Here is a 16,668-nt window from a genome sequence, read left to right as displayed (position 1 = left end):
ACCTCTGAAGGAAAAAATACAAAATGCATTTTTAAGATGAGGTTGACTTTAACAATATAATTCAATAATTCCAACTGATGGCATGCTGAAGAAAGAGGTGCAGGCACAGATGAGTTAATCAATACTCGCATTAAGGAAGGCCACTGCTTCCACCGAGGCCTTTCTGTGGTAAGGCAATTCCCTGGTATGAATGCCTGCACAGGCTAAGCTTTGACACATTACATGCACTATCTCACCACACTTTTTAGTCAAAAAGTTTAGTGATGTCTTCTGCATTAAGACATTCTTTAAATAATCTGTGGTGGCTTAACCACCTCAAACTCACCCAAAAATAGTTGGAGGGGAGGGAAAAAAAAAAAACCCACAAAGAAAAAAGTCGACCAAGTTGAGATTGCTTCAGTTTTGTTTTTCCAGATACAATTTCTAGCATCTCTATGCTGATAAAGGAACTACATTCACACCAATCAACCAAAGAGGCTCCAAGCTAGGACTACCAGAGCTCACAATTCAGGAGCGATGCTTTTGTTCAGCGCAAGATACTACTTCTCTCAAAGTACTTTTCTATTTCCAGATACGTTTGTCTGAGGATCCATCCTTCTACCACATTTTTGAGCCAAGTTAGGCTCAAAAAAAAAAAAAACCCACCCCAAAAAAACCCCCAAGAGATCTATAGAGAAACTCAGTTTCAAAAAAACGATGCACTTTACAGAAATACTGAACTTCAGTACATTTTAAAGTAAGTTCACCCTATTTAAACAAATGCTTAAATCCACATAAGGAAAATTCTTGTTTACAATTTCTGCTTTTACCGAACTTGTAAGAATTGAAATATCCTGTTTTAGAGTTTTCAGGCTGTCCAAAGAATTATTTTTTTTATAGGCCTCAATAATACACATTGACCATGTTCGGTTCCCTCCAGCTGTCAGTCAGCACCTTGCAGGAATATTCAACCTTCTCTAGCACTTCTATCATGAAAGCATCAGCTCAAACCAACAAACCAACCAAAAGTCATAAGCACAACTTTCTTATGGCTGTAAGGTTTCAGAACAGACCAATGAATGTGTGCTTATCCTTCTCCCCACCTGTTTAGGAAACTAAGTTAAAAAAAAAAAATCACAACCAAAACCCACCTACATCATCTATAGTCAGTGAACATCTGCAAGGCCTTTTCATGGCATCACAACTATCATGAAAAGCATAGTGCACTGTAAATAGGAATCTCATATAGAAAGATTTACATAATTTTCCCCTCAAAAACCTACTTGCTATTGATTAGAAACGTTTACAGGTGCTAGTATCTATTCACAGCTTTGGTCAAATAACAGTATATCTAGCATATTTATAAATAAGTATTAAAACTATTTCTGCCACCTCAGACATTAATTTATGTAGTGATATAAAGAAAGTTATGTTTCATTTTTCCCTACAAGTTTAGACTAGATTTTTAAGGTCAAGAAAGTCACAGTAAAAAAATCACTTGAGTGAAGCAATCCACACAAAGGATTTAGTAGCAGAGATGTAAAAATAAAACGTTTGCATGTTGCAGGCCTCCAGAAAGAAGTCTTTCTGTACTCAGCAAGTAACACTACAGAGTCCGAGACACAATGTTCAGAAGATTCTCTAGAATTTTTCCTGAAGTTGCTTCTTTGAAGCCTTGAAAGGTTATTTGTACATGTAAAAGTTAATATATTGTGCAGGGCCCCGCCATGTCAGCACCACATGAGGATGGCGAGAGTTGCAAAGGAGGAAAAACACATTTAAAAAAACAGCTTGGTATGATGAACAATTTTGAGTATGGAAATCAAAAATAGAAGAATCTACCAGGGCTAATTTAGTTTTAAGTGGACAAGTGGACTTCAGAGACTTGCACACCAGAGCAGAAAGTAGTATACGAGAACCAATACAACACTGTAACAATAAGGAGATATCCAAGAGGAGGGAACTAAAACCCAAACAAAAGCAAAAAATCCCAGCTCAAGCACTAGGAAACAGACCTATCAACACTTGAAAACATAACCTTTACCTCCATCCCTCAGCTGAGACACTGAAGTGCTCTGAGCACAGGGAGCCAGATCCAAGGCAGCACTTACACTGCTGTCCATTAACAGGCTGCAGCCCAGCAGAGCTGCACAGCCTCCAGATCAAAGCCCTCTCACACCTGCCTGTCTCGAATCACATGGAAAGGACCTCCTGCAGCTGTCCATCAGTGTCAGGAAGACAGTCTTGGAAACGGAGAAAATGGACACCAACAAGAAGCTTAAGCAAGAATGTCATCTTTTGTTTCCTGATGGCAAGATGTCTTGGGCACTAGATGCTGTCACTGATGTAAAGTCACATCCAGCAATCTCTCATGCTGTAGCACAGCATGGAAAATCCTGCCCCAATCACCATTTCAAACCTTAGAAAGCAGTTTCCAAAGAGGCAGCCTTCCACAGCTGCAGTATCAGACACCTTTCTCCTAACTGAATAAATTAAGAAATAAAGGTGAAAAACCTCTGCTCCATCAATGGGGGGTGGAGTGGAAAAGGGCAGGAGATAACTAAAATAAGCTGTAAGTATTAAGTCATTCAGGAGAGTAAAGGCAGGGTAACAACAGAGAACACGTTCAGGAAAAACAAAAAAAGCTTAAGTACAACAGCAGGCAAAAAAAAAAAAAAAAAAAATCCCTTGTAGGAATTACCATGCAAGGCAGGTTAAAAAACCCCAAACCCAACCACCAGTGCAAAATGACAGCCTCCAGGGTAACCAACACTACTCAGCAGTGGGGTGGGACAACACGATTAGACTTTAGTACCCAGACCACGGAAACAAGAGGACAAAGAAAGTCACTGCTGCACTCAGTAGCCAGGCGCACCATGGCTCACCACGTGTCCTCTCCCCACTCCAAGGAACATAAACCAGAACTACTTGGCTATTACACACTAAGCCAACACCTACTTCTGAGGAAATCCCCGAGTTGCAAATCGCTCTAAGTTGGAAATGCATCACTATGTCTGCCCTATTACAACACTCTTCTGTCAGCAAGCCTATGGCATATGGCTCCCAAACTTTATGTTTTACTATGTGAGACTGGCAGCTTGGTTGATAAAGGTAGCTCTGACCACTTAATAGTCCTCTCTGGAGCAATGGTAGCACACTCTGCTGAATCAGTAAGCTGCAGTAGCAAGGTAACAGGGCGAACAAATTATTGTCTCAAAAAGAGGTTTCTGCAATATCACAGAAAAGTCTTCAGGTAATACAAGGGCTGCAGAAAGTAAATTCCCTTACAGCAGACTGTCATTATTTCATGATTTAACACTGATATAGATAATGACCTGTATCTACAGTTAGGTATAAACTAGCCCACAACAAGGTTAAAGCAGGACAAGGCAATGACATCAAGTCAAAGACAGATACTCTCCAGTTTCTACCATTAATTTAGAATAAACAGATACTGCATAGGCAGGTAGAAATTACTTCCCCATCGGCTTCACCCTACAGAGGGTACGCATGTATTTCAGCAGACTTCCTATCACTGCACAGGAGGATGAGGGGAAAGCAGTGGATCTACCTAGACTTCAGAAAGGCTTCTGACACTGCTCTAACATCCTCACAGAGAAGCTCATGAAGCATGGATGCACGAACAGTGAGGTGAACTGAAAACTGACTGAACAGTGGGCCCATGCAGTGGTGATCAGGGCTTGCATGAAGTCTGGTTGAAGGCCAGTAACTAGAGGTGTGACACAGGGGTCAATATGAGGTACAGTCTTATTCAACATCTTCATTAATTGTCTGGACAAGGGGACAGAGAATAGCCTCAGCACGCTCATAGATGACACCAACCTGGGAGGAACAATACACCAGAGGACCATGCTGCAATCCAGAGCACAGCAACTTCACAAAGTTCAACAAGGTGAAGTGCAAAGTCCTACAACTGGAAAGGAACCACCCCATGCACCAGTATATGCTGGGATCTGCCCAGCTGGGAAAGCAGCTCTGCAGAAAAGAACCTTGGGAGTCCTGGTGGACACCAGGTTGAACATAAGCCAGCATGCCTTGTGGCAAAGGTAGCGAGTAGCATGTTGAACAACCTTTATTTAGCACTGGTGAGACCACACCTATGGTTCAGTTCCAGGCTCCCCAGTTCAAAGAGACACAGACATACTGGAGTGAGTCTAGCAATAGGCCACAAAGACAATTAAGGGACTGAAGCATCTCTCAAGTAAGGAATGTCTGTAAAAGTTGAGACTGTTCATCCTGAGGAGGAAAAGGCTTCAAGGGAATCTTATCAACATATATGAACACCTAAAGGATATAAAGAGGATGGAGTCAGGCTCTTTCCAGCAGTGCCCAGTGACAACACTAGAGGTAATGGGCACAAACCCAAACACAGGAGGTTCTGTCTGAACATCAGGAAACACTTTTTTTACTGTGAGGGTTATCGAGCACTGGAACAGGCTGCCAGGTTCTAAAGTCTCCCTTCTCTGGAGATACCCAAAAGCTCTCTGAATACAGTCCTGGACAACTGGCTTTTAAGTGGCCTTGCTTGTGTAGGGGGCTTGGACCAGATGACCTCCAGTCTCCACCATCCTCTGATCCCGAGAGATTTTTTTGCTTTCAGGATGCAGTCTCCACACATTTGACTTGGAGACGTGGCAACAAAAGGACTTTTTTTTTTTCTGCCACTGAAAGATGTTTGTGTTTTGGTACAGAATGCCTGTAAAGGCAGTGGCTTAGAAAAAAGTGACACCAAGAGTCAGGGAAGACTCAACCTAGCTCAAAAGAAATACAGTCAATCACCAAAAACCCAATCCTAAAATAGCTGACACAGCATGGTCCTTTTGTGGGAAAATAAGAAGTTGTAATGAAAAGTTTGAGTACAAACAGAGAGAAATCACAAATGATATGATCCTAGCAGCACTAGTACACAGCAGTTCCAGCACACCTACATATGTTGTTTAGCATAATATCCAAAGGATTTGGTAATAAAGTAGAGTTACAGCTACTGGTTGCCTAAATGCCTGGTGGCATTTCTGTGGAAAAAAGAAAAAAAAAAAAGAAACCCTCACTACAGGAGAATGAGTCAGCCGCAATCCGATGTTACTCTATGACAGCAGATTTCCAAGAATATGGGTCACAGATTCAGACAATACAAGGCAGAAATCTGTTCTCTGTTGTAGAATGCATCAAAACATCATTCTGTGTTCCCAGATGCTGCTCAACTGCACAAAGTCCTTGTAGCTGCAAAGAATTTCTGTTTAACATTTAGCAGAAAGCTATTTCTTCAGCCAGAAGACCACTATAAGCTAAACAATTGGATCAACCAACTCAGTTGGGTGCCGAGTTCCAAACCTTAAAACAATGAAAGCTGCAAGCTATTTAGCTGTCTATCATTTCAGTGAGTATCTCCTTCCATGATAGTAAAATGTGGATAATGGGAATTTAGAACCCCATGGTTGTCTTCAAGGATACTTGAAAAATACTCATGAAATAAAATGAGCCAGTATTTCTGTGCTGAGCAACATATGAATGCTAGCAACCAAAATGTAGCTAGGTAGCTATACATTTGACTACAATGACCAAAACTTATGAAACCATATTTAGACAAAAGGGGGGGGGGGGATAAAAAACACCACAGTTTTTACTGTCACAGTGTTTGCTGTAGTGATTCCACTAAAACAAACAAACAAAAAAAAAGCTAGCAAAATAAAAATTCAGTCATTGTAAAATGTTTATAAACCTTTTTCTGTCCCACAGTGATAGATTGTTAAAGCTCCTTCAAGAGTTCATTAAGAGCCCCCAGAGAGGCTGTGGATTCACCAGCACACCAGCTTACAGCCAGAAGAGGCCAATTCTGGTCCCAGCTGAGGCTACTGGAGGAACCCAAATTATGATTCCTCCACCACCCTCCCTTTTGGGAGCCACGGTCACTGTGTGCAAAGCTGAGTATGGCCTTTGATTAGAGCATTCAAACGCTACAAAAATACTTTTAAAAGTACAAACCATCCTGTTATCAAACACTTTGTGTCTTGGCCAGAGAAAAGCAACAGTAGATTTTGTACAAGTGATTTTTTTAAAAACAAAGCACGAACAAGACACTGAATTCTAATTGCTTTGCAATAAAGTGCAGCATGCTTATTCACATGCCGAATTAGTTTTAGCAACAGGAAAGATCATTTAGCCTGTCCAGTCCTTTAATTGCCAATTCATCCATCTCCAAGGCTTTAAGTCTTCAAAACAACTCTGATACTGCAGTGTTATCTGCACATCACTTTTTAAACTTGTTAAAAACTGACTTTTAAATGGACTCCACTCCCCATGCTGCACTGTCTGCTATTAAACATGCATCTTCCAAACCTTCTTCTGCAATACTGCGTCTCTGATTGAGGTAGGAGTGGAATGAGACCGAGCATAGGGAGTACAGAGCAAGCACCATGCCAGAAAAAAGGCAGCCAAATTGCCTTATCAGATGCACACTGCAGGCAAAACAATGCAAAAAGAAACCCCAGTTTTTGAGGTGCACAGTTCATCACAATACTCTGCTGCCCTGCTGAAAAACAGATTCTTGCTTTTCCATCTGTCTCTACCACTGCCCAATAATCCAGGTGCTTCCCCTCAGTCTAGCTGGTATTTTGGTCCTTCTACAAGAACTCGTGAATCAGCACCGTTGCGTACCTCCTGCTTGACATTTTGCCTATGGCCATACTATTTCTGGTAACAGTCTTGCCAGATACAGACTTTGGAGCAGGAGAGAAAGAAACAAAGCTTTGGCTGTTCTAGCAAATAGCCTGCTGTATCTCCATGCCCTCCCACCAAGAGCAGGGCTATCCTGGGCAGATTACATGCCACCTACCCAATCTGCCCCACGATGACAAGACGCGATGATTTATATCACTGGAATGTTTTAAGTACCTTTAAAACTCTGCTCTAGAAACATACACATTTTGCCAAAGTCAGCAAATTGCATAAATAATGCCTTAACAAAACAAAACAAAAAAAAAAAAACCCAACCAAACAAAAAAAAAAGAAAACTGCTAATGTACTAAGTGTGCTCCAAACTCAAGAAAAGAGTTTCAACAGCTTAAGAAAGAGATCTTCATTAAAGGTCAGACAATGATAATTCAGCTACATTAAAGGAAAAACAATAGAAAATGGATTAAAAGCCATAAATACTATTTAGAAGAACACTTCTTGACATTTACTAGAAAGAGAAAAAAACCCACAGTTACAGGCTGGACAGAGAACAGCAAGTCTTCACACCATAAATGAAAGAATATACACTGAGACACATTTAAGAACATCAATTTTGCAAGATGAAGGAGAAATGGAAGTGCTATCACATCTATCAAATGAAGCAACAAACCCCAATGAGTTCACATAAGAGAGTAAGGCCTACGGCTTCTCATTCAATTACATTCACATGGATAAGCGTTTATTTTCCAGTTAGGCTTTTGGTAAAAACAGTGTAGTACTGTTCATATTTGTAGTGCACTGTTCAAATACTGTAGTATTTGTTCATATTAAGTCAATGCCAGACTCCACACTAGAAACTACGCAGTGGAATTATAATTTTCAGTAGAATCCAGAGATCCCAATCGAGATCCATCTCACTGTATCAGAACCACCTGTGTGTACAAGAGCTAATCTATTCCAAAGGTGAAGAATGTGAGAGTTTGAGGGAACCTGATGAAGAATAAAGAATGAAGCATAATGAGAGACTGTAGGTAATTTTTTTTAAATGCAGTTTTAACACAGGTTTGTCTTAAACTAGTCAACTATTATTTCTACACAACACAAAAAAGCCCAAAACAAAAAACTAAAACAAAACTTGGTATCCAGCTTAATTACAGAAAGTGCTACCACCAATCCCTGTGTACAGAGCACAGTTTCTTTCTGGGCTATTTTCTAATGAGTAGGCACACTACAGCTGCATGGGTATAATCACCCTAGATTATTCAAGAAATTCCCAACAGTCCACAACACTGATTACTTTGAATAAAAAGAAAAACAAAAAAAGACCTGAACTAAAAACCCCAAGACAAACCCCCCTTGAACGTAGGTTTGGGGTTGTTTTCCCCCAAAGGCAAATTTCACAAGATTATTGAAGTCTGTCTCTCTCTCCATTAGCCTTTGTGCTTTCATCTGTTGAGTGACACTACTGTTGTCACAAATTAAACTGGCAGACCTCATGGCTGGCAACACAACACCAGTGATAGTGAGAAGTTCCAACACAGTCAATATCCAAAATCCTACTAATCACATGCATGTTTTCAAAGGGGTTTGGGGTTTTTTATTTATTCTGCATTCTTCAATAAAATACCATAATGTAAAGTTAAATCAGAAACATAAGGGACCAAAGCTATTTGGGAGCATCTTTTCTGATAGAAGGTAGTAGCCAATTTAATCAAGAAAGGCTGTCCAAAGCAAAACTGCAGAAGAGACTCACTTCATCTCCACTGTGGATGTAAACAATTTGAGACATCGCCAAGAGACATCTTACAGCATAACACCAACATACATGGGATTAAAAGACTAGCCAACCAGACCAGCCATAAACTGCTATGTTAAAGATCATTTTTAGAACTGCAACAAATTAATCACACTGGGATGTTACAAAAGGGTGGCAAATGAATATTCAAAACTCTTCTGTACCTATGTGGACTGGTACTGTAGGACACACTGCACTTCAAAACCCAGCAGCTAAGATGTGCTGAAAGACAGGCTGAAGTATATTTACCATGAGAAATTCCCCTGACAAGTACTGGCAGCAGCAGAGAGGCTTGTGAAAAGATGATAAAATTTTCAAAGATAGCAAATTTAATATTTACATCCTTCCTGAATTGGAAGCAAACCAGGAGTTTTACATAAATGCACATGACCACCGTGCCCACCTTATGCCTTTTGACACAGCTTTACAGTACACCTGAAGCACTTGGAACAGGCAAACTTCATTCCTCGTGGTACATGTTCTCTCTCAAATGTAACAGAAAGTTCTTTAAATTGGAAGAAAATCGTTAATTTTCCTCAGAGTAGGAGGGCAAGAGAAAAGGAAGCAGTGTTGGCTGACTGCTCTTTTTAAGCACAGAAAAACTAAATAGTAGAGGACTGAGTTTATTGTCAAAATAGGTCTATGCCAGGAAAAAAGTTAGTATCTGAAACCTGGAGAATTATTGCTGTAACAGCCTAACCAGTGCTGTGACCATCCTCATTTAAACTGACAGCTTTAGAGCTCTGTACAAAGTACATGGGCACCTTGGAAATTACATTTGCACACTTATTTCAGTGTTTTTTCTCATAATCATTCCTTTACAAATCCTCTGACCACAACAACTAGACCCTGTCCCCATGGTTTGTCTGGCACATATACAAATGCCAACTGTAGTCTTCTAGATGAACTTGTTACTAAGAGCCAAATCCTTAGTGGGCTTCACTGAATTCAAGCTTAAAAGAAACCAACACCTTTGTGCAATGGAAAAGCACAAGTAGCTTTTATATATGGTTTTCTTCCACAGAAGTGATGTTGAATTGATGCAGGGAAAGAGAAAACATCAGCCTTTATAGGTAAGCATCTTGCAAACTTAAGTACCTAGACTGCTGTTAGTGTAATCGCTACAATAAAAGGCTCCTCAACACCCCTTCTCCTTTATGCAATTTTCAGATACATACTACCATCTATTTCATTTAAGTCAGGAACAATTAACTGTACCATAACTGTAAAAAGGCAGCAGCTACAACACGCTGCAGAGCTTGCCGTGCTTTGGTATACCTTTTGTTGTTTTTCTCAACTGTTAAGTAATTTTTCACATAAATTTAATTGTGCACAGAATAGTTATCTAAAACTTTAAACAGTTTAAGAAAAAAAGTCATACCCTTTATATTTATTTTACTGTTTAACTACACATTTTGGATAAACAACTTGTTACAAAAGTATCCTACTGGCAATTGTAACATTTCATAAATACATATTTACTATACTAGAATTACCTTAGAAATATGTTATTGATCATTTTTATTTTTGCCAATACTTAGCATATAGATGTCACTGACAGATACCTTACTGTTCTTAGAATTTTTTTAAAGTTGCCTTCTGGCAGCTCTAACTTGCATCACCAACCTTGAAATACAACTATTAGTAACTTACTCCAATTATTTTATCATTGGTCTAACAACAAATATGCTCAAACCTCACAGGTAATTTGAGAAGGACAAGAGAGGCAACATTTGTGCCCCAATTACTGTTTTACTAAATTCCCTGTGACAGGTCACAGCTACTCTCAGCCCGGATCACATTCGCAGTTGTACAGTTTCACATTACAGTAGCCAAAATAAACTCACTGCTTTCAAAATGGAAGGAACTCAGCCCTGCTTCCTCTTCCCTGTCCTTCACTCCCAACTCTCCCTCCTGCAGCATGTTTCAAAATCCTCCCTTTTTTTATCCATCTGCGTGGATGCTCATCCAACAAGGAGACAAAACAGTTCAACTTCCTATTACACAAAACTATTGACTTCACTTTACCAGGGCTAGCTTTGCATCATTTCAGATAATTCAGTCAGCTTCCTGTGGGATCAGACACTTTTAAGTTAGTGCAAGGTAAGATGTGGGGAAAACAGACCTCTCCCCTTCAGAAGAGAGCAACTACTCTGGCTTACAAAATCTCATGAAAAGTTTCAGCAAGAACATTCACAGACAATTGCATACATACCCTCTAAAAAGCAGTGTCTGGGACACAGTAAACAACTGCAACCAGAAAAGGATCCTGGCAGAGCAAAGTCCAAAAAGGACTAGACTATCCTGTGTATAAATAACCTTTCACATTCAACCAGACATGAAGTGACGCTTACATTTAAGTTATGATGCTTAACTTCCCAAATTATCATCCTTAGAATCATAGAATCATATAACAATAGTGAAGTATAACCAAATCTTAATCCACTGCTGCTCAATGGATAGATCCTATAACAGTCTGCACAATCACAGTGGTGGTACCAACTGTTTGACATAGCTAAAATGTTTTATTTGGAAAAAAAGAAGTTATTTCCAACCAAGAGCCCGATGATGATGATAATAATGCCACAAGAGCCATGCCATTCCCTCACTCTCTTCTAAAAGAAATAAATTTAAGTTTTGTTGTACTTTGAAGAAATTAATCCCAACACCAAAGACAGTGCTTCTCCTGTTACTGAAGTCTCATGAAGCAACTGTAACTTCGAGAAAGAGTACTACATCAGCAACGGCTCCCCTGTAATTACACCATCTATTCCTATCCGAGGCAGGCTAACTTCACTTCAGTTAAAGTAGATTAGGAAACAGTTTAAAGCGCATCAAAATAAATCACTAGAGCTAAAAGAAGTACTGTATTATCTGCATAAAACTTGCACGTTTTCTATTTAAAACCAAGTCAGTCAATCCCTTCTCTCCCCCAGCTCTGAGCCCCAACGCTGATTACATGGGAGTAACAGCGGGAAGTTCATACTGGGGCTGCCCTCCTCTCCACACGAGGACAGGTAGGCTTCAACACGCCTGCGGAGGTAGAAGAGGGAGTTCAGGGCTAAGCAAACACTTGCGATTTCAGGAGCTCTCCCTGCCTCCCCGTGCACGGCTCCTGCAGACACGCAGAGCCAGGACACCAGCTCCACATCCCGGCTGGCTCCCTGCACAGAATCACACCACACCCTACGCCAGCTCCTTCCAACAACATCTGCTTGGGATTTTTAACAGATTTGCTCATTGGTAAATGCAAAGGGGAAGGGGGAGGTGTAAGAAATTCTGCCAGGATAACAGCCCTGATCACTTGCCTATTACCTCGAAGTGATGTTTTCATGTACATAAGCAATGAGACACACAGGCACAGACTCAACCAGCAGGTACTTGCTAGGGACTGTTTCTTCATGGAAATTGATTATCAGAGGATGTAAGAATGTGGGCAACGTAAAGTACATTAGCTGATTTTTCAGTTTAGGCACGGCCCAAAGTAAGGAATATTCAAATAACAGAGAAAGGCATTGAATATATTATCAAGGAAAAACAAACTCACCCAAGAGCAAGATAGTCCTTTTCCCCCCAAAGCTGACTATAAATACTCACTCAAGCTTCAAAGAAACTTTTACTGGTTTCAAAGAGCTTACTGCAAGGAAACTTAGTACACATCACTTCTTAACATTCATCTCAAATACTCTCCATTTAACCAAATTCATTACATCTCAACCTCAAGAGGGGAAAAAAAAAAGTGGACATTAACCTTGCATTGGTGATCATTCAAAAAATGACATCTCTCTCTATGCTAGGGCTTAAATGGCTCGGCTGACACAAGTTTTCTTTGTATTAGATAAAAACAAAGGCAAAGCCTTGAGACAAATCCTGCCCCTGAAGGGGGCATGTACAGAAAGCCATTCATGGAAGGTAAAAGACTCCCCATTCTACAGAGTAGCAAGCTGAATTGCTCCTGTGAGATTTCATAACAGCCAAGAAATGTTTATTTGCTATGGTTATACCCACTTCCTAGCCCACCATAAAATTAGTAAATTCTTCTTAGTATATTTCCTAAGATTGACCCATGTACAAAATTGTGTGTCACACTTCCTTTGCAAAGCCACCAGCCCTGAAACATACATGAACAGGTGGATAATCAACAAAACATATCTAACACCCACTGCAACAGAAGATGAGCATTGCTTTTGCAAAGGTTAAGGCCACTCATTATTTCTATCTCAAATACTTTATGGAGTTGTTTCTCAAACTACAGGCCACACCACGTTTTTCTCCAGTTCAAATTTCTCATATTCAGTTTGCAGAGAGCAAACTGCATGGGGGAAAAAATTCCAAGTCACCTATCTTCCTAAATAAACTGGAAAAAGCTTAATTACCTCAGTTCACCCTGAAGAAAAGTTTAGCCTACTATCCATTTGAAGAAATGTACACTAATACAACTGCAAACAAAAATAAAGCCTTGCCCTCAATGAGCTTTCTTCAGTGCAACTAGCTTCCAGACATCTGAGAGAATACCATGAACAAGCCAACACTGCTTCAGCTTGAGAGGTCTAATAACTACTAATCAAGGTACAATATTAACTAACATTTTCAAAACGACTAGGTAAGAACTGCTTTCAGATGAGGAGCAGACATGCTACAAAGCCTTCCCAGTTATTTGTGGTTCTACGGTTCCTTTCTCCTTTGTTCTTCAAAGTGTCTCACCATTCTCTGAGTTTCTGCACAAATAAAGAGGGTAACAACACAGAAAATACAATAAAAGATGTAAAACACTGTGACACAAACGGAACCAAACTAAAACAGAAAAACAAACCACCACCCTCTTTCCTCCCACTTTGGAGGTTGTTTAAGAATATAAGAGCAGAGCAATACTTCAGGAGAAGGATGCTTTCCAAACACACACCTTAACCCGTTCACACATCCACACTGATTACTAAGCATCATGTCTCAAATACTTTATTATAAAAAATCTGAACTGTCACATATCCTGAGCACAGAGGGACTGCACCAATAAATCCCTTGTGGTTTAAAATGTGGTTATTCCTTAGATGCAGAACACAGGTCCCTTACTGAAAGCAAGGCCATCGATCATGCTCTACATACACTACAAATGAAAGCAAACAATGCAGAATTATGGTCCCAAAATCAGATTCTGAGAAGCAACTATCACTCAGAATGCAGACAGAAAAAAAACCCACTGACTCGGGCTACTGATCACCGTCTGCAGCACAGACTCAAGAGAGACCACAAAGTGTGAGAGGAAAGAAACATTACATAGAGACATGAAATGTTCCCAGATGCTAACTTCTACAGGTATGTATGTGAAAATGTATTAAGCAATCTAGATTCTGATCTATATTGACAGAAGAGTAATAAGCAGCAACGCTATGGGTAAAATTGAACTGGCATTTCCAGCACATATGTGTGTGCCTCAAACCTATTTATGAATCATTCTGATTTTACTGCATTACAAGTTCTGATACACAGCTACCACACTTCTACTAGAATTATATTCATGAAGTGCAAATTTATGACTTGCGGCTCAGATGAAGGAGCCACTTGATTTTTTAGAATAAGTCTCTACTTAATAGCACTTCTGCAGCTTTCTCCATATATTAATTACCACACACTATGAACCTTCCTGTATCAAAAAGAAGTTGTAAGAGCTGCTGCTGTGGTAATAAGGGGAAAAAAAAGAAAGAAAGGAAGGAGAAAAAAAAAGAAGAAAAATCAGGAAGCATTGTGAAGACTGAAGGTGCATCATACTTAACATCAATAAGTTGACAATGCAGGTGACATTAAAGAAAAAAAAGATGAGCTCTCTCACTCTGAGCAAAGTGTGATAATTACGTGATAAATGTTTTCTAAAGGCCTATCAACATTTAAAAAAAAAAAAAAGGAATAAGAAAAAGCACTTGGGTCCTTTCAAGTTCAAAGTCCTACATCTTGCTCTAAATCCAAACAGCGCAATGAAGAAGTGGAAGAATTCCTAGAACAGCATCACCTCTCAGAGTTTCTCACTCCAAAGGAAGATGTATGCAAAATTTAAATGTATTACTGTGGAGAAAGCCAGTCAAGTCCTTTGGAAGGGGTCTGCCTGCTAGGAAACAGGAACCTGTAAAGCGTACTATCAGGTTAAAGAAAGACATGCACTCCACACTAACACATTACAGATTTTGGACCCAACTTATCATTAGAAGTTTCTTTACCTTATTTAAAGGTGGGGATGACGCAGTTTGGCAGAAATTTTATCTTTACAACAGTCTATTTTCCTCATCATAAGCCTGTGAACCTCACCTGTGCTTTAACAGAGGCTTTTCAGCAAAGACTGGGTAAGGAAAAGTGATAAACAATAGCTACAAACAATAATGATGTGAGCTGGGCCCTGACCTAGTCCAAAACCTGGTAAGATCAAAGCCAGAAGAACATAACAAAGAGCCCATACCTTAAAATTTATAAATATTTATGTATTACTTAGATAAAGGTATCTATACTTTCTGTATCATGTAAAAAATATGTAGATTTCTATCCACTAATGATTAAAGATCTATATTTATTCACATATGAATTTGTAGGAAATTAAAAATTAAAAAGTTACACGATACTTAAGAATTTCTATATAGGAGAGCACGAGTAAAATTTGCAGGCTACAACACACACCATTAGTAATTGCTTCATAAGAAATATTTGACAGCCACAAAGAATGCTGTCAAATACACGTCAGGCAGCAAAGAAAATTCGGTTCACGGATTCCTTTTCTCCTAAGCATTCTTGTTCCTCCCCAGCCTGCAATTTCCCTCCCCCAATCCAACATAAAGTTAGCTGCGAGGTTTCCAAGCAGGCTGTGCTTCTCTTCTAGCTGTCATTCCCATCCCAGCCAAGCCGCACACAATCAGTAATCTAGAAATTAGGCCTCCTCTTTTTGGGTTTTTTTTTTGTTTGTTTGTTTGTTTTTTAGTTTAAAAACCACTAACAAGACCAGAAAGGTACGCGCGCAGGGGAAGGCAGAGCACACCGGCGGTACGTGCTCGTGTAGCGTCCCTGGCACACATCGCTCCCATCATTCTCACACACGCCGCGATCCCCCATCTGCATTGTCTGCCTCGATCCATCTCTGATTAATATGGACACGTTCTCGCTCCTCCTCGTTCTCGGCCGGGGAACCTCGGGAACCCGCTTCCTCGGGCAGACGCCGGGACTCCCCTGCCAGGCCGGAGTCCCCGCCGGGCCCACAAAGGGGCGGCGGGCCCGGCGGCGAAGGTCACGGCCCCCCACCCGCGCTCCCTGGGGAATGGGGGGAGGGGGTTGGGGGCAAAGTTTATGGCGGCGGCCGCCCGGAGAGGCCGGGCGCGTGCGGCGCGGCTCGCACCGCTTCCCGCCGCCGACCCCTGCGAGAGGAAGGTGCCGAGGCCCTGCGGCTCCGCGGCGCGGCTGCGGGACGGCGGCAAGGGACGGAGCGGGAAGAGGGGGGGAGGGGGGGGAAGGGTGTCGGGACGTCCCTCGCGGCCGGCGCTGCCCGCTCCCCGGGGCGCCCCCGCCGCACCGCGCTCCGGCCGGCCGCCACCGGCCCCTCCCCTCACCCACAGGGGGCCGAGCCGCGCCAGGCCGGCCCCTCCCCTCCGCCCCCCGCCGCACGGCCTGCCCCTCACCGGTCATTGAGCTGGTCCTCGGTGCCCGGCAGCGGGTGCACCACGAAGTGGATGGAGGTCATGTTCCGCGCCGCCGCCGCTGCCCCCCCCGGCGGAGGGAGGCGGGCGGGCGGGGGCCGGGCACACAATGGGGGCGGGGGGGGCGGCGGGGGAGGGGGCGCTCGGCCTCCGTCCCTCCCCCGGGGCCGCTCGTGGCCACCGGCGAAGTCCTCGGCTCGCCCGCCGCGGAGAGGGAGGAAGAAGGAGAACGGCGCCGGGAGGAGACTCAGCCCGCACCGCACTCACGCACGCGCCGCCATCTTAACTTCCACCGGGCCCTTCTCCCTCCCTCCGTGCGCCGCGCCGGGGAGGGCGGGGCGGTGGCGCGCGGCCGCGGTGTAAGCCTCGCGCTGACTGGCGCGCGCGCCGCCGCGCGGCTCCCCTTCACTAACCGCGCCGCCGATTGGCCGGGGAGGACTCGCGGAGCGCGGTGACATCATGCGCGAGGGACGTAAAACACCACGTGCCGCAGAGAGTAACTCCCGGGCGGGGGGAAGGGGGGTGGGGTAGTGC

At 42.3% G+C, this 16,668-nt stretch overlaps 1 protein-coding gene across 1 annotated transcript in view; it reads right to left on the bottom strand.

The window, feature by feature from the left end:
- The window catches only part of UBR5 (ubiquitin protein ligase E3 component n-recognin 5), a gene marked incomplete at its 5' end in the record, with an annotated part of 93,803 nt that extends 77,625 nt beyond the window's left edge, over nt 1-16,178 (bottom strand). The window contains one exon of the mRNA XM_084260146.1: nt 16,117-16,178. Coding sequence (XP_084116272.1) covers nt 16,117-16,178 — 62 coding nt within the window. The remainder of the gene's footprint in view (nt 1-16,116) is intronic.
- Nucleotides 16,179-16,668: the final 490 nt, after the last annotated feature.

The sequence above is a fragment of the Gallinula chloropus genome (genome assembly GCF_964237585.1).
Source record: "Gallinula chloropus genome assembly, chromosome: 2".
Taxonomy (NCBI): Eukaryota; Metazoa; Chordata; class Aves; order Gruiformes; family Rallidae; genus Gallinula; species Gallinula chloropus.
This window is presented reverse-complemented; position numbering and strand designations above follow the sequence as displayed.